At 35.3% G+C, this 24,565-nt stretch overlaps 1 protein-coding gene across 1 annotated transcript in view; it reads left to right on the top strand.

Moving 5' to 3' along the window:
* Positions 1-2,255: 2,255 nt before the first annotated feature.
* Positions 2,256-24,565, top strand: part of LOC149410746 (cytochrome P450 6k1-like) — a 30,221-nt gene continuing 7,911 nt past the window's right edge. Inside the window, exons 1-4 of the mRNA XM_089647863.1 lie at positions 2,256-2,356; positions 11,605-12,331; positions 13,573-13,724; positions 15,388-15,506. Coding sequence (XP_089503989.1) covers positions 11,607-12,331; positions 13,573-13,724; positions 15,388-15,506 — 996 coding nt within the window. The 5' untranslated portion in view covers positions 2,256-2,356; positions 11,605-11,606. The remainder of the gene's footprint in view (positions 2,357-11,604; positions 12,332-13,572; positions 13,725-15,387; positions 15,507-24,565) is intronic.

Below are 24,565 nucleotides of genomic sequence, written 5' to 3' on the forward strand. Positions count from 1 at the left end.
AACAGTGTCTGGGAACACGTAGTACAAGTAGGGTTGTCAGATGTCCAGTTTTGGACCGGACAGTATGGTTTTTTGAGCGGCTATCCGATCTAGAACATTTTGGAAAACCGGCCAATAGAATGTCCGCTTTTTTTGAAAATACGCTATATATACTCGTATACCTCACTCACGAGAAAACGTTCTTAATGTTTACCAAAGAGCACTAGCCTATATTGAAAAAAGTGGTACCCTTTTGAAAACAATACCTACGAAACATTCAGTTGCTTGGATATTTAACGCGGAAGATTACCTACGCTAGATGAACCAAATGAAATATGGTCACTGTCAAAGCAAACTCCTCCTGAAAATCTTTACGAGGAACTGGCCGCATATCAAAGTATTTTTATTTCAATTGAAGGTTTTTCGACGATGAATTAGCACCAAATCTGTTGAAAAGTGTTCCCGTCTCCAATGTCTTCGTAGAAAGAGTTTCTAGTGTAATGGGTAATGTATGGACTGAAGAAAGAAATCTACTTGGTGTGAATACCCTATAAAGCGAATTATGTGTTTTCTTCAATTTAAATGCCAGTTGCACAATACAAACATACAATTTCAGGCAATAAATGATTTTTAAAAGCAGTAGCATCTAATCCCAAATTTGTTAAGAGGAAGCTATAAGCCAAAAATGTGTATATTCTTGGTGTACCTTATATCAGACGTAATAGGCATTAAAATCGCTTGACAAACGGAGTCTAGAAACGTTCGATTTCAAGCAAAAAACTGGTGTTTATTTATTTTGTAAATAATTTTTTGAGAAATCAAAAAAGTTAATCAAATGCAACTATCACAGATAATCTTAGCTATAATACTGTATTTTTTTAAATTTGTTCCCTTTACGCGTTCATACATTTCTATTGAAAAAAAAAAATAGTAATTTGCATTTATATTTTTTATTGAGAAATTTATATTTTTATTTGTATTCTATTCAAGCGAAGCGATAGGAAAACCTTCAATTTATCTAAATCATAATTTTTGGTATTCTTAATATCCCCCAATTCGTTATAAATATTAATCAAAATAGTGATTTGTCATTAGCTTCGCATTAAAAAGTGATTTTTTGTTTACCAATAATAATAATAAATAGAGGTTTTACTGTTTAGTAATAATAATAAGTGTTTCATTGTGTTCACCCTAAGTAATTTTCTGAAATTTTCTCTATTTGATCTGGCCAAAATCAAAGGGGTTTATGATTTCGACAAATTGTACAAAAAAAATCAAAGGGGGGACCCTTCGATAAAAAATGTTCTGTTTTTTTTTTTATCTGGAACATCTGGCAACCCTAAGTACAATCTGGAAAATGGTGAGTCTACATCACATTTAGAGTCGATTTTGTCTTGAAATTTTTTTTATGTGAGCTTCGTTTTCGAGTAAATCAAAAGGTTAAGTCAAATTAAAAACAATCAAAATTAGGTCAAATAAAAAAAAATCGGTCTCTAGGGGTTTAATATCAGCTGTTTAATGCATTTTAAAATTAGTCGAAGGGTAGATGCGGCTTAATTTTTTTTTTAATTTGTTTTATAATAAAGTTGTAAAAAAATGCTCAGTTCGAAAAACGTATGTTTTTTTTGGGTTCTCTTTGCGATGAATATTCACTAATTTCTTGCTTTTACTACGAGTTTACGGACACCCCGTATAATTTTTCAAATAATAATGCATTTAACCGTGTAAGATTTAATTTGAGAGTAGGGTGTGGGTACCGCCGCCCCGGAATCGTTCATTTGTGTAACCAACACCTCTGCCATAGATAACCCCAAGAGGTTCGCTATGATTGGTGTTCATGGGGTGAGGATTGTACTGACCACCTACTGTGTGGCGGGCGGGATTTTGAGAGACTGCTAGATGGAGATCTTCCATCCAGCAGAACTCTCTCGACCCATCACTCACCGACCCCCACCCTCATACCTTTTGCCTTCCTAGATCTTCCTATCCTTTCCTTTCCTTAAAAAAACACTCCACACAGTTTCCCCAAAGATGACATAGGTCCTGAGGGAAATTATTTTCATCAGTACCTAAACAAAATATATATATTATGTATTTCAATATTTTTTTTAAATAAACATTTTGGTCATAAATAATGGTGCCACGCTTACATCAGATAATATATTAAACTAATTAACAGAATTTAACATCGAAAGCAGTCCACTATCAAATAATAAACATTGGAATTAATAATTACGTAAAAGCAACATTCAATATGTCACCAAGAGAAGAGATAAGGTACAGAGACGTCTGTAAAGATGTACTCTCATTCGAGTAAAGGACATCATTAAATAAAGTGGTCCGATGTGACATAGTTATAATTAATTAATATATTCAGGTATGTAAAAGATTTTTACTTATTTTTGTACTGTCTGAAGGAATACAATTGAGTAATGTTTGCCTAAGTTCAGTGGCATTAAAACGATTCTTTTAATTAGTTCAGTAATTGATATGTTATTTATGCACGGAGAAAGTAAGAGTATTGCTAATTCATTAAGAATCTCTTCAAATTATTCGTAATCCGTTTAACAACGGGATTGCAGGCCCTTAACAAATGAATCAATAGGTTTCCTGACAAGCTTTTAGCAAAATACAAATCAAGGCAAATTCAATTGCATGAACACGTGTTCTGATATGACGAGAAACGTCCTGCAATCCCATTTTTAACCGGATTACGAATGATTAAAAGAGATTTTTAATTAATTAGCAATAGGTACTCATTTTCCGAATTCAAGTCCACATTCTGAATTTTTTCCGATTTATAACATATTTCTCTTGAACGCTGAGTACAATATATTTGGTTTTTGAATATAATATCAATATATTTGTAGAGCTGAAACCGTAATTATATGAGATTCCCTCGATAGAAAAAAATCGCAAAGTATGCTACGCGAATTATTAAAAACGCATTTTATTCTGATATTTAACATGTTATTGGTTTGAAAAAAATCTCAGTGTATCTTTAAATGAAACTTGCTTGATTTTCGCTCTATTTTAAACAAGTCTTGTTTTCATATAAGCATCTTGTCTTGTTTAAGACATAAGACAGAAATAAGTTTGCTAAGGTCCAGGGAGTCTAGCAAAGTGAAAATAATAACTCTACACTATGGGATCGATGGGCGTAACCATAGACATATGAATATTAGTAGACCTGCCCTAAGTGATTAAAAGCGTATTATCCCCACTCCCCATACCGGTTCCATTGGAGCCGGCTGTGCTCGCGTATGGCCTCAAGTGAAATTTGAAAACGTGACGTCATCATTCTTGTGCGAACTATGGTCGAGGCATTTACGAAATAACACGGCAAAATGTTGACTTGTGCTATGAAAACTTGTAAAAATAGATGTGAAAAAGAGAATAAACCCAATTGTCGTATTACATTCCATATATAAGCATTATTTTACTTTATTTTAAGCATATTCACATCGTATAATATGGATCAGTTTTAGAAACATATACTATCACATCGAGAAACGTCTGGACGCGAAACACAAAGCTGGTTGGTTGCTGGGAAGTAAATTATGAACATTTATAAAAGTGTCTTAACTAAATACTTAAACGAAATATTCGACTCTGAAAAGAGAACCGTTTTTTTTTGCCGAATTTGGACTTCGCAAATTTGTTCATAACGTGGCGAGTAATTTGCGCTCCCATATGAAAATGTCTATTCATTCAAAAGCAGATTTTACTTTTAAGAAGTAAATGGTGATATTATAATGCGAGATGCCTATTTACTGTCAGATTGATTTATTGACGAATCACAGTCAGCCTTACTCCCTTCGTTCTTCAACAGTTGATTTTACCCCTCGCCATTATCTTCTCGTCTATTAATTCCTATGTCTGTGGGCGTAACCAATTTAACCGATTTCCCAAGCACGGTTGCGCTGTTAATATCCAGATCGATATTGATAACGCAATAAATCATTAGTCGACATAGCTAGCAATTATGGAGGTATTATTTTTTAATTGACATTCCGAAACGTTCAACGTCACACATTTGCGTAAAAATATTAATAAATTGGCAATGTTGAATTGAAATACTAACCTTATTATGCATTGGCAATCCGCAATTTACTCTTTAACACTAAAAATGAGTTAATTAGTTGATGAAGTCTTTATTCATAAATTTCTTTTCTGCAAGCCCGAACTAATGTAGCTTCATTGGCTCGAACGGGTTCAACTCGCCGCGTATACGAATTCTTTCAATTCTAAGAGTTTCGTTAGTTCAACTCCGTTCATTAGCAAGCCAGTAACTTGGCGTAAAAACGACATTATTAAAAGAGATGTGTATATTGACAGTTAGCGTAAGCTTATTTGATACTATGGAGGCCGTGCTAAAATTTATCCATTGTCGGTCAGAATATTTATTATCAATCGTTGACCGTGTTCGCAAATATCACTAATTGAACATAGACGACGGATTTTGTAAATATCGAATTGACATGGGGCTTTATCGGTCCTCCTGTGGCCTGGAAAAAGATCCCCTATAATAAAAAAAACCTTCTGTTAAAAGCACTTAATGTATTCAAGAATTTGGGAATATTTTCACTTGTTTTCTTATTCCCCTTTCCATCTAAAATCTAAAAACACACTTTGTGCTGTGTTTATTTATTTATTATTTATTTATTTATTTATTTAACGCCCAGAGGGCTTTTACATGGTTGGTAGTATAATTTTAATTTGACAAATACTTTGAAACATAAAAAATAAGAATAAAATTACATTTGATAAAAGCTATGCAACAAGTCATACAAACACAAGAAACAAAAACAGAAAATTACAGTTATTTGTAGATTTACATGATGTGTTTAGAAGTATTGTTGAAATAAATGTTTTAAATGATCCACAAAACTTGCCATGTTGGTATTGAATATGTCAACATCACCCAAGTAATGATTTCCCATGGTGTGAAGTCGTTGTATCGGAGAGTGGGCAATGTAGTTACGCTATAATATAATTTGTTCGGTTTGTGAAATAAACAGCTATACCCAATTGAATTCTTTTTTCAAAATATTTAAAAAAAAAGAAATACAAACATGCCCGGGTTACGAATAACCCGAAGATATTTGAAAATCTCCTACGACCACAAAAGTGAGCGGAAAATGTTTCTTGTGTTTGTGATGGAGGACTTGAACACAGGACGGCTGAGTAGGTCCAAAACGCGATGTTAACTCGGCCACTGACCGGTCTTAAAAAAGAAAGTATTATAGTAAGTAAGAAAGCAGTATAGTAGTCATTGTATCTACCTTACTGTCATGATGAGAAATATGATTTAAATGGTGTCAGAAAGAGAAAACACCACGCTTTATATTCAAATCAAGAACGCTTCAGACAGCATTACAGTGTCCATCATTGATTGTGGTGAAGTGTGTGCTTATGTATAAAGATGTGATACATTGGCTAGAGAAGGAGGTAGCGTAACACTGCATAATACCCCAAAAATAAATCACTATAAATTCATCTGAAACATTGTGTTCTTCCCAGGAAATATGGATAGATCTTCTGATTAACCTTCTTACTAATCAGATTCTTACTCGTCCGTTCAACGTTCGTGTGGTAAAGCCGGCCTTGAACCTGGTTAAAGACCGTTATAACCAAACAAACGCCATGGTAATGACTCAAGTTTTTCACTGTTCTGATCTTACGTCCCGCGTAATATTTACACCACGTTTTTAGTAAGGCTGTAACAATAATAATAATAATATTTTGATGATTTGCATAGCTCCGTTTTAGTGTAAAATCGCCTCAAGGCCGTAATACAAATATATAATACATTTCTACAATGTTCTATCTTAATACTAACTATAGACTAGTCAAACAATTATCCGGTTCGTCGATCACTAATACAAAACTATATGTACAATGCATTTGATTAATTAACTTGATGCTAGAATGTACATTAGGCCGGAGCGACATTATACGGTACGTGTATTTTTACTAAATTTAATATTTCGATTATAAAAATCTGAAAAATAAATTATTAAACGTTGACTTATAAATCTAAATAATCCCACAGGTTTGCTCTCGGTGGAAGCTTTAGCGAAAATAGTGATGAAAAAGCAATCGAACGATGTTAGCCGGTTTGCCTCCCCTGTGCTTAGAAATTTTCGTTTAATCCAATATTTTTGATTTTCACCTTCATAAATCGACAGGTTGCCGTATAAACACATATAAATATACAGAATTTTTAAAGTATTTTTACGATAGTATGGATGATATAAGGCCTCTTTTTTTGCTATCACAATACTTAATTTGGATTTTGGCGATGTCACTGCAGCCTAATGTAGATACTGAGAGTATTAATTATAATTTTTCATTGTTTTTATCTTACTGTGGGAGTATTCAGTTGTTGACAATAACAGAATAATCTATCGAAATTTTACCTTTACCGATTTGAAAGAAAACGGTTGAGACCGCACACTATATAAGGTGTCAAAAGCAGAAATTAAGCATGCCAAATGTCGCTCACGTCAGAGTATTCTATGTCTACTTTATTCTACGCGAAATGTGTACACGCATACCGTGTGTGCATTTAAGAGATGGCTCGTTTGTGTTCGTGTCTAAATTGGCAGAGATTTTCACATGCTTTTCAGAAAAAATTGCTACACGGCGAACATATATTGCACGAAGGGAGTAGTTGTCTATGGTAAGATTTTTTTTCTATGAATTTTTTCTATGAAATGTTGTTATCCCTTCTGATCCAAAACTCTATGCATGCCACTGGTAATGTACCTTAAGGTGATGCACCACGTCATATGCTAACAATAAAATTCACAGTAAAACTCCTTATGTCAATGGAGATAAGGTTTAAATTCCCGCCTAACACGAGCCGCTGGTTTTGATTTATCGAAGAAAAAAACATCGCCAAAAAGAATGTTTCATTTTATGTTGCAAATTTCACGCACAAATATTTAAATGTTTTACGACAATTTTCTAAAAGGCAAAATTTTCCACATTGTACAATAAAACTATAACCGAAAATGGGTTCGTATGTAGGAGATTTTGAACTTTAAAGTAGTTTTTATAGGCCCGAAACTTTATTGTTTTTCGGGGTTTATTAAAAAACTTGCTAAAAAAATTACTCAATTATTTCAAAGGCCAAAATGTGTTCTACTCCCAGAATTTAAGCATCTAAAATATTTCTAAGGATCAAATTTTGAAACCAAAAACACATGATTTTGCATTATTCAAAATAGTATAAGATAAAGTCGCTATCCGCGTCTGTCTGTTTGTGGGCTTATTTCTTCTAAGCTACGCAACAGATTTTAATAACGTTTTCACCATCGTTTAGAACATTTTTTCTGGAAGGTTTATATATATATAAAACATGCATATTATATTTATAAAAAATAGAGATAAGTTAATTTTTTGTAATCAAATCGTAAAAAAAAATATTTTCAGGTGCTTACATTTCTAACTCTGGCTACACCTTGAGAGATTCATCAAAATAATGTAGGACGGAATTACATAATAATTACACAACGCCGGGTACATAATAATAAGCTAATATAAATTAGAAAATCTTCAATAAAAAAAATAATACTAATAAAAAAATAAATTACTCAATAAAAAATATAAATGCAAACTAGTAAATATAATTTTTTTCAATAGAAATGTATGAACGCAGGAATCGCATAAACAAACTTTTAAAAAGTACAGTATTATAGCTAAGATTACATGTGACAGTTCCACTCGATTAACTTTTTTGCTTTCTTATAAAATTATTTACAAAATTAATAAAAACCGTTTTAAAAGTCCGTTTGTCAAGCGATTTTAATGCGTATTACCTACGATATAAAGTATACCAAGAATATACACATTTTTGGCTTGTAGCTTCCTCTTAATTATATTTCACAGTTCTTTACGTGAACTAGTACATCTGAAAATATTCAAAAATATAAATAAAAATTCTTCTTTTTGGGAACATTTTGTAATTACTTGAATATTGTTTGTTTCATAAAAACCACGTTATTTTATTGAAAAACATTTAACAAGCCAATTATAAAAGATCTTCAAATTTTGATTTACGCCTCATTAAAATGAATAATGTCCCATAATGGCCCCTAATTACATAATAAACTATGACTGTCCTCTTGCGAATGTCAACTTAGAGATAAATAATATATTGGGGGTCACGCAACACATATGATTTACTGGCCAACTATTTATGATAAAGTTGTTAAATATACTGACTGGAGAGATATCAACTCTGTGATTAGTAGGTTACTATTTATCAGATATATCATTCTGCTTTGTAAATTGCAATACATTTGAAAACCAATTTCCTCATTATAAGTGTAATCTTTGGGATGGTGTGATAAGTGATAAGGGTCTACTTGAGGACATTAAGAGGAAGGTACAAGCCAAAAATATGTATATTCTTGGTATACCTTATATTTTAGGTAATAGGCATTAAAATCGCTTGACAAACGGAGTCTAGAAACGTTCGATTTCAAGCAAATAACTGGTTTTAATTTATTTTGTAAATAATATTATAAGAAAGCAAAAAAGTTAATCAAGTGAAACTGTCACAGTTGTTTCCTTTATGCGTTTATACATTTCTATTGAAAAAATTTTTTTTTTAGTAGTTTGCATTTATATTTTTTATTGAGTAATTTATATATTTATTTGTAATCTACTCAAGAGCAGCGATAGGAAAACCATCAATTTATCTAAAGCATATTTTTTCGTATTCATAATGTACACCAATTCGTTATAAAGATGAATCAAAATAGTGATTGGACATTAAGCTTCGCCTTAAGAAGTGAAATTGGGTATTGAAGAGCTAACTTGTAGGAAGGAGCACGGAGAAAAATGAGTATTGCTTATTTATTAAAAATGCAACTTACACATTTGTCGAAATATTCTCACTCTATTTTAAACGAGTCATGTGTTTCATAAAATATTTTCACGTATTTTCACGTATTTACATGTATTTCTTTCAAGCCATGTCTTTTTTTTTCTTTTTGAGCGCTTACTGCGGAGCGTATTAAAGAGTTTCGGGAGAAATAGTGACGCGAATTTGGATGGAATCAGAAGTCGAAGATGAGTCAGGTCATGTCAAGAGTCGCTACAACAGATGAATATGTATGGTAAGATGTATGAACCGTGTAACATGTACCGTATTCTATGAACTTTTGAGGCTCCCACCACTTTCCCACCCCGGTATAAGTAACAGATGGAGTAATCCTTCATGGTACACAACAGGACTCTAATTTTTATATTGATAAAAGACTCTAGGTATACAACGATTCTAGACCTCAAATGTCCCTGCATGAGGGGTAAGTTAGCACTATGCAAGATGCTCAGGTTAGTATAAGTGTTAATAGTGTATAAGGGACATTGTTAGTTTTTACACATCAGTTAATGCAAAACAAGTATGTACAAGTGGAATCAGATTCTCCGAGTCGGCAGACCCTCACAGGTGCAATCAGACGTCGGTTGGTCACAGGTGAGGTTCGACAACCGCTCACGCTCGCAGTGACCGTCTGATTTTGCCCCAAAGAAAGAGATAAGCTGATATATAGGCTGTGAACAGCCGAATACCCTAAAGAAGAAATCGAGCGTCAGACGGGAGAGGATCGTAAGGAAGGTGGTCTAGCTCTTGCAGACAAATATAAAACTTACACGGAAATGAACTGTAAATCAAATCGACAAGAATACGACAGTATAAAGCTCATTGAATTGGGTTTGAAAAATCACGGGAAATATGGAATGATGGAAACAGTCTCCCTTGAATTCCCATGAATCCCGTCAGTAGGGCTCTCGACGAACTTGCACTGTTCACAGGGTGAAATTTCCTCCAAAACGAAATAATCTTTGATATGATTTTGATATTTGCAAACAGAGCACAAAGCATGTGTGTGCCAAGATAGAACTGTGTCACAGTCCATCCTCTCTGGCTGCCCCTGCAGGAAACGGCGTGTAACAATAAGTATACATTATTTTTATCAGCTTAAGCTCATGTGGGAATTCATTCCAATGTTTAAGGTCTAATACTTCTACTAAAACGCCACCAGGACGCCTACCACAGGGTAATCGATAACTTTACAATATCGGATCGATATTGTTGATAAGCGTAACTTACGACGATTTTCTACCGATTTCTCAAGCACGGTCGCGCTATTAGTATCCAGACCGATATTGATAACGCAATAACTCCTAAATCGATATACGCCAACAACACTGGAGGTAATATTTATGAATTGACATTCCAAACGTCAAACATCATACAGTTACGTAAAAATATTAATAAATTGGCAATGTTGAACGTAACTACCGATGATTTTATACCGATCTCCGGAGCACGGTCACGATGATTGATATCCAGGCTGATGGTGATAACGCAATAAATCAGAATTCGATATACTCTGGCAACACTGGCTCATCTCTCTATGAACTGACATTGCTAAACGTGAGACGGCTACGTAAATGTTAAAAATACTAATAAATTGACAATTTCGAATTGAAATATTAACTTTATAATACATTGGCAGTCCGCATGTAATTTTTAACACTAAAAAGGGAATTAATTAGTTCCTGAGGTAATATCTTTTGTTTCTCGAAGCTGGAACGGAATCAATTGGTCGCGTCTTAGATGAATTAATTAAGTCTATGGATGGTGCATACGAATTCTTTCAATTCTAAGAGCTTAGTTAGTTCACCTCCTCTCACTAATAAGCTAGTTATTTTGGCTATTACACATTGGGGGCGCGCTAAAAGTAGCTACTTTTGTCTGCCGACTGTGGAAATCATATTCGTACTGTGCTCGCAAATATCGCTATCCGACCATAGATGAGGGATTTTGTGTTGATGTCAATATTGTGTTGACATAGGGCTTTATCGGTCGTCCGTGCTAGACCTCCATAACTATAAAAAATTAGCGCAGGCCAGTGAAAAATCACGGTATAGTCTTAGAATTCTTTATACATCAGTTTCAATTTTGAAAATAACAATTAAATACAATGTGATAATAATTGTATTTTAAAATGAATAAAACTCAAAACATCATAAATAAATATTACAAATTGGCAATTCACGTTTAAAAACAATATTATTATTAAGTGAGTTATTATAACAAATACCAGGTAATTTGTTGTTACTTAAATACCTACCTAACAATTATTATTTTACAAATGATTACTTGACTATCTGAAGCAACAAATCTCTTTAGAACGTTTAGATCGTCAGCCCATCTCTTGTTTTGAGAATGTTGGAGCGGTGAGCTCTGGCGTCATGAAAATTTGATAGCTTCCAGCAACTACTTTCAGCGCACTCAATTGCGTGAGTGCGCTTTAGCCCAAACACGACAATCGCAACAAGGAATATTCACAATATGAAATTACACACTCTTTTCCAAGTTGTTCAATTAGATAAAAGATCTCGAAAAAGAGTGTTGATGCTCAGGTGAAACCGGTTGGTAAATACGTTCCAAGGGTCGACACGCCCAACGTCCACGCCATATTATTGTTCGTCCACATTTTGGGTGAAACAGGGTTTGTAAAGTTAATGTTTACATAAGTTATGTCATTACCGTTTGACTATGATATCCATTTAATACGTCATATTTTATTTGTTTTCTTGCAGTCATGGCGTTCATCCTCTCTTTCTTGTTAAACCTGCTCATCTTCCTGCTAACCGCAATCCTCGTTGGCTATGTCTACTTCACCTGGCATTTCGGCCATTGGAAGAAGAAAAACGTCCAGTTTATCCCACCCGTGCCAGTTCTAGGCAACTTCGGCAGCTGGGCCATGCTGAGGACAGACATCGGAGGCATGTTCAGAGAAATCTACCAAAAAGCAAAAGGCAACGACTCGGGGATAGTCGGAATCTGGGTCTTCAGAAAGCCAGCCTTGGTTGTGACAAGTCCAGAAATGATCAAAGCCATCTTGGTGAAAGATTTCAATCACTTTGCAGACAGAAGCACGCAAGCTGATAGAGAATACGACCCCCTAGGAGCTGATAATCTTTTCTTCGGCAAAAACCCGCACTGGAAACTAATGAGGGTTAAACTGACACATCTCTTCTCTTCTGCAAAGATGAAGAACATGTTTGGACTGATGAATGAAATCGGTAAAGATCTGGAGACTTGTATAGCGGAACATGGGTCGGATCCTGTCGAAGTACGAGATACTTGTGCAAGGTTTACCACTGATGTTATTGCCACAACTGCCTATGGACTGAAAGCTAATGCTCTGCTGGATAGGCAAGCTCCATTCAATGTCTTCAGGAAGAAGCTCTTGGACTTCAGATGGTTCAGGTCTATCGAGTTCATGTCAATTTTCTTCATGCAGGGATTCGCTAAATGGAGGAAGTAAGTAGTTTTTTTATTCATTTATAGCGTATTGTTTATTTGCTAGGTCCTCCATTAATATTGTTATTATTTGTTCTTTAATAACTCTATCGCCCATCTTTAACTTCATTCAAACGAATTTTGGAAAATATGTGGTTTTCCTTAGAGAAGATTAATTGGTTACGCCCTTTACACAATAAACCACTCTCATTTACGCTTACAAACCACTGTGCATGGGAAGGTATTGTTGCATTCCTCTAATCCTAAAATCCTGGTCCTCTGTGTACCTCTCGCCAAATTGAAACCACCGCTGAACCGCTCTGATCATCCAGCCGCGATAAAAAAGCGCAAATCATTTTGTGTTTGCCGTGCCACCAATAATCTAAAACACGCTTTAATCCGCCGCACAATCAGCGATATAGGTTGTGAAACCATAACCAGTACTGATAAAATATTGTGCTACAAAATACCCGGTGAGTCCTTTTCACTTTCGTGTGACATATTCTCCTTGGTGCAGTGGTTTATTCAAACACTAATTCCATCATCTAATGGTCATTCAGTATACGTAATTACACACCATTAATGGTCATCTATCACTAAATGCATCATATTTTCTGGACAGTCCAAACGGCCAACTGAAATCATCTGGTAAGACTGGACTGACCACGAACTTTAATATTTTATATATGGTCAGTTGTTTAACCCACTGACTCTAAATTCCGATGGAAGGAATGTAAAAGTGATAAACTAAACCTAAAACAATATTATAAAACGCGACATTAACACAAAATAAAATAATTCTTCAAGACTTATAAGACAAATTACCAAAACTATACATTGGATACGCTACCATAATTTGTAGGATTCAGCACATAGCTGGTATTTTGAGTCAGTACCTACATACCCCAAACTTCCCTGATCATGCATCCTAATGCTTAGTGAGTGTGTCTGTTAGTTGGTTGTGTATGTGTTGCATAAATATGTTACATTTTATCATGTGTTTCTCGTCGGTAAATGGATGTTTTAATAGTGGCGACGGTGGTAGGTCTGTCAATTAAGTATTTAATGATTATGTATGTGATACAAGCAGGTCTGAAATAATTATCCTGTCAGACAGCGTAATTAGATGCAATTGATTCATCAACCAGTTGTAATTTTTGCACCACACATTGCCCCATTGACCAATGATATTATTGTAATTAGATGGTTGTTGCAGAGACGGATACAATGAACCATGAAATAATTGACTTACTCCCTACCAGGTGCAAGGTGTTTGAGACGGAACTGGCCGACTGGATGAGGACCGTCTTTTGGAAGACTGTGACGGAAAGGGAAAGAACCAAGGAAGTCAGGAACGACCTCATTGGAACCCTCATCGCCCTCAGAGACCAGACCCAGGAGAGTGATGAAATCAGTAAGTGCCAAGTTACTGGTTGTAATAAATCGTTTGTATTATATGATTTAGCAAGAAAACATTACGAACCACCAAGTGACTCTAGGTATATCAGATGTTGGTCTGCTTCCCACGCTAAGCTTAAGTCTAAGTAGGGAGATTCTCAAGTTAAGAAAGTCAAAAATTGGTAGGAAGGTACCTTTTATTGCAAAAAATATTCTATAATCTTCATCAGACACCAAAGCAATGACTTTAACACTATTTCACGTAATAAAGTGTACATTTTTTATATTAGCTCCAAACAGGAGGCCCTGAGGAAAATACAGGGTTTTCCAATAAGAGGTGTTTTTTTGATATTCAATCGTAAAAGATCAATAGTTACGTTGCTTGTGTGACACGTAGCGCCGTTTTGTTGAAAGTAAACGTTCTCCAAATCAATACTCGATAGCGCAATCCATTCACCGTAACTGTTACTCCAGCCTCATTTTCAAAAAAGTAAGGTCCAATGACTCCGCCGGACCATAAACCGCACCAAACAGTCACACGTTGAGGAAAGAGAAGCTTTTCAACAATAACTCTTGGGTTTTCCGAGCCCCAGATGCGACAATTTTGCTTGTTGAGGAAGCCACCGAGGTGGAAATGGGCCTCATCACTCAAGATGATTTGCATTTGATTCACTCAAGTGAATTTTAATAATTTCAATGCGTTGTTGAAGCGTGTATCGTTCCATTTTTATTAATGGAATTATTTCTACTTGTCAAATGTCAAAAATGACAGCTTCAAAAGTAATATCTACTGAAATAGCGGGCTATTTAAAATAACACCTCTTATTGGAAAATCCTGTATTTCCCCTCAGGGCCTATATTATCTTTTGGGATGCTGTGTACCCAGGAGTGACGGATGTACGAATCCATTCCTCCCACTACGGTGCAAGATGATGATTTGCCTGGGGTCAAAAGGTCTCCATCAACCAGTCACTCCAGATCCGGCCTGCCATGCAGATGGTGAGCTGACGCATCTGTCGCCAAGATCCGGAAAAACCTCACCCCCCCATGAACCCGGGCACCCCTGCTAAACCCCCAAACGTAGCGAACCACGTAGGATGTCTTATGGCAGAGGTGTTGGTTCTCCAATAAACAGTTAATTAACTATTCCCCGGTTACGAATAACCTGACAAAATGTGACAATATTTGAATTAGGTACTCCAACTACATAAGAAGAAGAAGAAAATCAGCGGAAGATTTTGCTTGTATAATGAAGGAGAACTCGGCTAGGAGAGGAATCAAACTCACTACACATGGTTGGAAAGCATACGAATTTGTAAACTCAGCCACTAAACGATCATCAACTGTTGCTGTTATCTGGTTCTGACGTTAGAGACGGATTCCGATAATTACACGGAGAAAACTTACTCATATAAAATAATATTAATTTATTCAAAATCTGGTCATATTATTCGTTTTCTGGTTAAAAAAGTATCAGTTAAAAGCGAATGTTTTATACGTGTTCATACAAATACTGATATTGTCGCATTCCGTCGTAATATTTATTAGGAAAAGAATACGTGTTCTCGATATATTCTGAATGACTAGTATTTTACCAGGAAATTGGCATGCTATCACTTATTATTAGCAAACAGTACTATTTTTCTCCGAGTACTTTTGATATCAATGTATGTTTTCAGGATTTGATGGAGACAGTTTGGTGGCCCAGTCCGCCATCTTCTTCACGGCTGGCAACGAGTCCTCCAGCACCACCATGTCTCTTCTGCTGTACCACTTGGCGCTGTACCCAGACGTCCAGGTAAATATATCTATTTCATCATCAGTATCAGTTCTATAATCAACGTGAACGGTCGCGCGCAGCGAAGTAAAGTATTGTCGCAAAAATTGCAAGCGCTGCCGAGCGCCGAGCGACTTGCGCAGCGAGCGCAGCGAGTTAACACATTATGGACACGGCCATTGATAATATAAAAACTGAAATACAAAAAATTACAACAGTGAAAGATTCGAAAGCAAAAACGAACCTAGAACAAAATGTTTATATATTAGAAGAGCTTTGGAAAACTGAAAAAATTAAACACCAAAAAGAAATAATCAAACTACAAAAAAAAATTATCGAAAATTACGAAGAACTTACGAAGAAAATAGAAAAAGTCGTGGAAAAAAATAGTAAAATACCATCTTACGCGCAAGTTCTAGCAGCAAATAAAAAAGAAATTTCAAAAGAAGAGAGGTTCTCTATAATAATATCATCAACTAAAAAAACAACAAAAGCTGCAGAAATATGTGACAAGATACAGAAAGACATCAAACTAGACCAACTTAAAATTGGAATAAATGGATTAAGAAAAACAAATAAAGAGCAAGTAATCATATCCTGCCCAAAAAAAGAATATACCAACACTTGGTGTCGCGAAGCTGCGACTCCACTATATATTTTAAAGGTGGTGTGATATGCCACACGCCCAAAGGACCAGTCCCAAACTACTCCGAATGATAGGTTATGGGACGATATATGCATCCGACAAACCCGATGGACAGTGCAATAATCAAAGGTATAAATCTGGGCTTCTGGAGCACAAGATAAGCCCAGATTGGAATGCAGGAAAGATGGACTCACCCGTTGATGACTATCACACGTCTCCAGGAGTATTAGTTGATTTCACTTCACAAATTATATGTATATTCGCACTGTCTGATATTAATTATCACTCCGAACTCTGATAAGCAACTGACACCACTTGTCAGATTTTACATGTGTCGCAACAATATTTTTAATATGGTGACATTTTGGGATGGGTAAAAGGGTAGATAGGACATTTGCAGGATTTGGTATTGACATTACACTTGTCCATTAAGCCTGTGGATGCATACCTAACAATCCCATATATATTGCGCGAACATTCTCCCGGCGTTGAAAGTACCTTCCGAAATTTTAAGTACTTTCAAATAAAGTAAAGAATTAAATGTAAAACGAAGTAAGATGAAATATAAATATTCTTATCAATACGCTATTAATATTACAAAGTTAAAACGAAAATTTATAAAATAATGAAATAAAGAAATAATAATTATTGTGTAGGCAAAGGACACAATTTTACGACTGGTCGTTTAAAGTTCCCGGAAGGGGTCCTTACGCGTGCGACACGAACCACTCCGTCTTTACCAGGGAACACCTCCTCAACAACGCCCACCGGCCAATAAAGTGGAGGCGCATCCTCTTGATTCACCAATACTATGGTACCTACTAGAATGTTATTCGCGGGACTATTCCATTTTTTTCTCATCTGCAGAGAGTGAAGATACTCTATATGCCACTTCTTCCAATAAGATTGAACGAGGTGGTCCAAAAGCTCTTTCCTTTTCAGTAGACTAATGCGTTCATTAGTCAAATCATAAGCAGGTAGATGCTGAATCGGGGTAGACATCAGAAAATGAGCCGGAGTAAGAGCTTCTGGATAATGAGAACTGCTTAATAAACATAATGGCCGTGAATTAAGTACAGCCTCTATTTGTGTCAGAACTGTGAGAAGCTCTTCATAACATAAAAGTTGAGTACCCACAACCCTATACAGATGCGATTTAATGCATTTAATATTTGACTCCCATAATCCTCCAAAGTGAGGAGCGCGGGGTGGAATCGTCTTCCATTCAATTCTCCGAATGTTAAATTCATTGCGAAGAACTTCTTTAGTTGAATTTGCCTCTAAAAAATTATACAAGTCATCCAGACAATTCTTTGCGCCTATGAAATTTGTCGCATTGTCACTGTACATACACGAAACCGGTCCGCGTCTGGATAGAAAACGCTTAAATGCGTTTAAAAAATTGTCCGTGCTTAGATCTGATACCACTTCCATATGTATAGCCTTCGTTGTTAAACAAATAAATAGACATATATATGCCTTTTGACTTTTTACCCCACGACGCCTAGAAAGGGTTATATTTATTGGTCCGGCAAAATCTACACCCGTATGTGTAAATGCCTTTGCTTCCTGAACTCTAGCTGTAGGTAAATCTGCCATTAGCGGTATAATATTGGAAGGTGCAGTTTTAAAACAGAAATTACAAGCATGTACTCTTTTGCGTATTAGATTTCTCCCCGATAAGATCCAATAACGCTGTCTAATTATTGACATAAGGAGATGTGCACCAGTATGACAATTCACACGATGGTGAAAGTCTATAATTATATCGACAATATGATCCTGTCTTGGCAAAAGTACTGGATGTTTGTTTTCAAAAGGTATATTCGCGTTTGTTAATCTACCACCTATACGTAACAAGCCATTATGATCTAGGAACGGGTTTAGTTTTCGGATTGAAGGTGAGCATAATTTATCCCTCTGTATTAATTGTATATCGGCACTAAAATACCTATTCTGTAAAGCTTTTAATACATTCATTTCAGCAATGTTTAATTCCGTGGAATTTATAACTGTTGAGCGTGATAACTTTCGCATAAATCGTAAAATATATACCACAATTCTCAGCAGTTTTGGCCATGAGGAAATTTTTAAAGCGAGATTATATATCGGAGAATTTTCCTCTATTGACGTTATCGTAAATGTATGCGATTTTTTCAATTCCAAAGTATTCTCCTCCTCTCGTGAGGGGGAAAATCTTTCGACAGGCCACTCGGATACTGGGTTCACAGCCCAGGGCGGACCGTGCCACCAAAGAGAATGATCGACCAGCTGAGCAGGCAGTAGTCCTCGTGATAAACAATCACTAGGATTGGTAACGCCATCTATGTGATAAAAATGTTTCGCGGGTAAATTTTCCTGAATTTCACTAACTCGATTAGCTACAAAAGTTTGCCACCGGTGCGGGGACGAGTGAATCCAAGAAAGTGCTATTTTTGAATCTGAAAAAGCAAATATATCGTTTATCGAAACGCGATTTCTATAAGTATCTATAATAGATCTAACGAGTCTAGATAAAATAAGCGCTGCGCATAATTCCAATCGAGCGAGCGACACTGTTTTCAGAGGGGCCACCTTGGATTTAGAACATATCAAATTCATTGTAGTGTTGCCACCCTTATCCGTGACATGAAGATATATTACACAACCGTATGCTTTCATACTCGCATCTGTGAAGGCGATAATATTTATCGTGCAGTCCTCCTTTACTCCCAAATATCGAGGTAAATTTAAATTAGAAAGCATCGGTAATTCTTCCTTGAATTTGACATATCTATTAACAATACTTTGGGGTAGTTCTTCGTCCCATCCTACTTTCTCTAACCACAGCTCTTGTAAAAGTAATTTGGCATATAAAATTACCGGAGCAACCAAACCTAATACATCGAATAAACGAGCTATTGTGGAAAGAATTGATCTTTTACATATAGTTTTTTCCTCCGTCGGACATATCATAAATCGAAAACAATCAGATATCGGATCCCATTTTAATCCTAAAATGCTACATTTATCCGAAAAATCCATTGTCGCGCGGTGCGACTCTGGTAATTGGGCCAGTAAATGAGGAGAATTACTCGACCATTTGACTAATTCAAATCCTCCACACTTGAACATCGCCATTAAATCTGTAGCCAAAGTGATGCCTTCACTTATAGTATTTACAGAATATACAAAATCGTCCATATATAAATCATTAATTGCAACTTCCGCCGCTTTCGGATAACGATTTCTTTCATCGCTCGCTAGCTGCCGTATAGTTCGCATTGCTAGAAATGGTGAACAGTTCAAACCAAACGCGAGTGAATTAAATTGATAAACTCCAATTTGTTCATCTTCGTGAAATCTATAAAGAATTTTTTGATATTTACGATGGCTTTCCGTTACCATTATACGTAGATACATTTGCTTAACATCTGCGGTTAATGCTACAGCGAATAAGCGAAATTTAATTAAAAGTGTAAATAAATTAGATTGCAAATTTGGACCTGTATACAAAGTATCATTAAGTGACAACCCTGAACTGGTCTTTGTACTTGCATCTAATACAACACGAGTTTTAGTTGTTGATTTATCTTTACGAATTACTGCGTGATGAGGAATGAAATATCCCTCATCAATATTAGATGAAGACGGAACTTCAACCCTCATATATCCCTTTTCCAGATATTCAGAAACTACTTCATTATAACTGCAATGCAATTCTGGCGACGTATTAAATTTCCGTTCTAAATATTCATATCGACGCTGCGCGACACGGCGCGAATCACCTAAATTATTAGGATCTATCTTAAACGGTAAAGATACAATATACCTTCCCGATTCATCCCGTTGGACTGACTCGAGGTACATTTTCTCACATTCTGCATCTTCAGCACTCATCAACGACTTAATAGGCATGTCTTCCATCGTCCAAAACTTGGATAACGCATTATATAAATCTACATTGGTTATGGGGCCGAACGTCCACGAAACCTCCGGCGTACACGTAGGTATTTCACCCATTACAATATACCCGAATACTGTCTGTATAGCCGGTGGTGCATTCGTATTATGTTTAGATAAAACCTTATTCCCCAGCAGAATATATGGAAATAACTGTGCACCTAATAAGATATCAACATCGGATGGAACGTTCCAGGATTCATCCGCTAAGTTTAAACCCACTAAATGCTCACATGACTTTGTGTCAACATGTTGTGTAGGAAGCTTATCAGTTATTTTATCGACAACTAATAGACTAATTTTATAAGTATCTTCTGAAACGCGGGATTTAATTTTTAACGCAACGTGTCCCAATATTGGTGTCTCTACTGAACCAACACTTTTAACTACTGAATTATTTAAAGGAATTATTTTAAGATTTAATTCATTACAAGTGTTTAAACTGATTAAATTTTGTTGCGAGGCGCAATCAATTAAACACCTTACGGTTACTTGATTATTTTTATTGTCATAAGCAAATAACTGCGCGGTTGACAGTAGTACATTCGTAGCTATATTACCCGCAGAAAAATTATTATAATGTTTATTATTACGCGCTATTAATGTAATGGCTTCGTTTTTCGATTGACTTTCAGTATTCACCGTGCTCTCAAAATGCAGAGCGGTGTGATGTCGTTTTTTACAAATTCTACAATCCGATTTAGATGGACATTTCACAGTTTTATGTTTATCGCTTAAGCAGTTTACACATAAATTATTTAATTTCACAAACTGAAAGCGAGCATTTGGTCTTAATTCGTTAAATTGTTCACATTTAAACAATTCAACATGATCAGAATGATTACATTTCCGGCACCTATTACGATTATTATTACTTGACTTCTGTTCGACCACAGCGAATGAATGCGTAACTTTGTTTTTATTATTAACAACTTTATTATCATTTTGCCCAGTTCGTTCTAGGATTTTGACATGCGACCGAATGTATTCTATTAAATCGGTATATGTAGGTATAGCTTTCTCCCGTATAGACATTTCGAAATTTTGCACCAACTGTATATCTAATTTTTTCAGTGCAACATGTAATATTATAAAATCGGTTAGGTCATCAATACCTAATTCCTTGAGTGCAGCTATGGAAGACGCAAACCTTTCGATAAAATTATTTAACTCATTTGGGTTACTAGGTGCCAATAATTTTAAATTCAAAATATTGTTCAGATAAAAGGTACCTAGCACGCGTTTGTCCTGATATTTCTTTTCGAGAGCTTCCCAAATTAAAAAATAATTTTGTTCGTTCGGAAGTATTCCCGCAAAAACTGATAACGCCTTTCCTTGGAGTTTCCCTATCAGATATTGCATCTTTTGCGACGTATTCAAATTTTCATTTGAGTGAATGTTTAATTTAAAAGCTTCATAAAATATCGACCAATTCTCTTGATTACCATCGAACGATGGCATCTCGATCGGTGGGAGCTTAATTAATGGTGAATTATTTAATTTCTGTCGATCACGTGATGAATCTTGCTTTGCTATAATGCTTTCGCGTATAGAAACTACAAAACAGTACTTATTTTCGAATTTACTCCATAAATCGAAATTCATATTGTAATTTGAATCCTTTTTCAACTGAAGTGTATGAAATTCATCACACAACGTATTAAATTGTGCATAATATGTAGCTATATTAACCGTTTGTTTAACAAAATCCTCCGAACTTCTCGTCTCCCTGTCCGCAATACTTTTCCCTTTCTCATATAATTCATTAACACGATTATGCATCAAATTAATCTTCGATTCTAGTAACTTGATTTTAATATCCTGAGTACTATCGCTAGTCGCCATGATTAATTGTATGTAGGAATTTAAACACAACAATAATTACAAATGCAACCTAGTACATACAAATTAACAAAGTATAAAGAGGAAATAATATTTATTTATAACTTTAAATATGTTAATTTTAAATGCCCCGTTGGTAATCCGGCTCGAAGGACCAAAAATGGTGTCGCGAAGCTGCGACTCCACTATATATTTTAAAGGTGGTGTGATATGCCACACGCCCAAAGGACCAGTCCCAAACTACTCCGAATGATAGGTTATGGGACGATATATGCATCCGACAAACCCGATGGACAGTGCAATAATCAAAGGTATAAATCTGGGCTTCTGGAGCACAAGATAAGCCCAGATTGGAATGCAGGAAAGATGGACTCACCCGTTGATGACTATCACACGTCTCCAGGAGTATTAGTTGATTTCACTTCACAAATTATATGTATATTCGCACTGTCTGATATTAATTATCACTCCGAACTCTGATAAGCAACTGACACCACTTGTCAGATTTTACATGTGTCGCAACAATATTTTTAATATGGTGACATTTTGGGATGGGTAAAAGGGTAGGTAGGACATTTGCAGGATTTGGTATTGACATTACACTTGTCCATTAAGCCTGTGGATGCATACCTAACAATCCCATATATATTGCGCGAACAACACTCTTACGGAGGAAATTAAAAAACTCAATTATAACCTGGAAATAAATGAAATAAAAAAGAAAAAACCCAAATTAATTTTGAAAGGACTCAAATCGAACTTGACGGAAGAGGAAATAGTAAATGGGATACTCACACAAAACGAAGGGATTCAAGACATTGTAACGAAAAACGAAGAAAATAAAATAAATTTGATTACTGAAATAAAATACAAACATTCTAAGAAATACCAACGTGGTACTCGGGATCAAGAAGATGAAGAACAAAACAAATTCTCGAACTATATCGTGGAAACCAGCGGTACAACACGAAAAAATTTGCTATCATTAGAAAAGATAAATATCTAGTACCAAAGGGTTAACATAGTGGATTGTGATCCTTTAACTCAGTGCTACCACTGCTGCAAATTCATGCACACAGCCTCCAGATGCCTAAATCGAACGAATCCATCGGTGTGCCCGCATTGCACGGGTGATCATACTTTTGCTAAATGCCCTGAAAGAGAAAAAACACCGGTTTGTGCAAATTGCACATCGCAAAATAAGAAATATGGCGAGAAAAATAAAACAGACCACGCAGCTTTCAGCAACTTATGTCCCTACAAAAATAAAATGCTTAAAGTAGCAAGAGACAGAATAGATTTCGAAGAAAAATGACAGATTTTTTATATAACGTACTAGACGAAAAAAATAATATTGACGAAAAAACATATGACAGCTATCAAGAATACCGTACCCACCAAAACGACTTCAATCGCAGCCCTTTAATTCTACACATGAACATAAGAAGTTTAGAACGAAACATGGATGAATTTTTGACAACAGTAAATAATGATCTCAGGAAGCCCGCTTGCATTGTGTTAACGGAAACACATTCAAGTGGCGAAGTGGCGTACTATATACCGGGATATACCTATGTATCTACTACAAACCGAATTAACAAAAACAGTGGAATCGTTATGTTCGTAGAAAATAATTGTGACATATTGTGCGAGGAATGTGAATGGAACAAACTGCTTACATGTACAAATGAAGTGTTATAACAAAAAAATTGATATTATCTCTCTATACAGAACGCACTCGTCTACTGTCTGTTTGTTTATAGAAGAATTAAGACATGTGTTATTAAACTACAGAAACGCGAATACAATAGTTTTAGGTGACATTAATTTAAACATATCGCACGATTATACATCGAACGATAAAGATAATTACTTAAATATGATGGCGGAATTGAATTATGTGTCGTGTATTAACTCTTACACCAGAAACGTCAATGGGCAACGTCCATCATGCATTGATCACATTTTCACAAATATCAAGGATATAAATAATTTAAACTCGGGAATTATAAAAACCTCAATTACCGACCATTACATGACTTTGCTACATTACAATTCAATAATACCTCAGGCGATAAACCAACATTGCGGACAAACTGCTAATAATAAGAAAGAAATATCTGTTGTTAATATCGAATCTTTGAAAAATAAATTGTCATCTGAATTATGGTTAGATATTCTCCAAAGTGATAACGTCAACGAGTGCTGTAAAATATTTGAAAATAGATTAACGAACTTTATAAATGATTCAAAAAAAATTATTCCAAAAGGAAATTCAGCAAAATTTCGTAAAATCAAACCGTGGATAACATATGGGCTTGTTGTGTCCATAAGACACAAAGAATGGCTTTATAAAGAAACAAAAAAAAAACCACTAGACATTAAATTAAATGTTCATTTTAGAGAATACAAAAATAAATTAACCACGCTCATAAAAAACACGAAAGAAAATTATTATAAAAATAAACTTGATGATTCTGAAAATGACAGTAAGAAAGTTTGGAATATAATCAATGAAATCATGGAAAATAAACAAAAAACCAAAAGTAATACTATTAAGAGTGTAATACAAAACAATAACATAATTAACTGTATTGAAGAACCTAAAAAAGGAGCAAACGCTTTTAACGATTTCTTTGCAAATATCGGA

Source organism: Hesperophylax consimilis, chromosome 27, assembly GCF_061612785.1.
Source record: "Hesperophylax consimilis isolate HC1 chromosome 27, BYU_Hcon_1.0, whole genome shotgun sequence".
Taxonomy (NCBI): domain Eukaryota; kingdom Metazoa; phylum Arthropoda; class Insecta; order Trichoptera; family Limnephilidae; genus Hesperophylax; species Hesperophylax consimilis.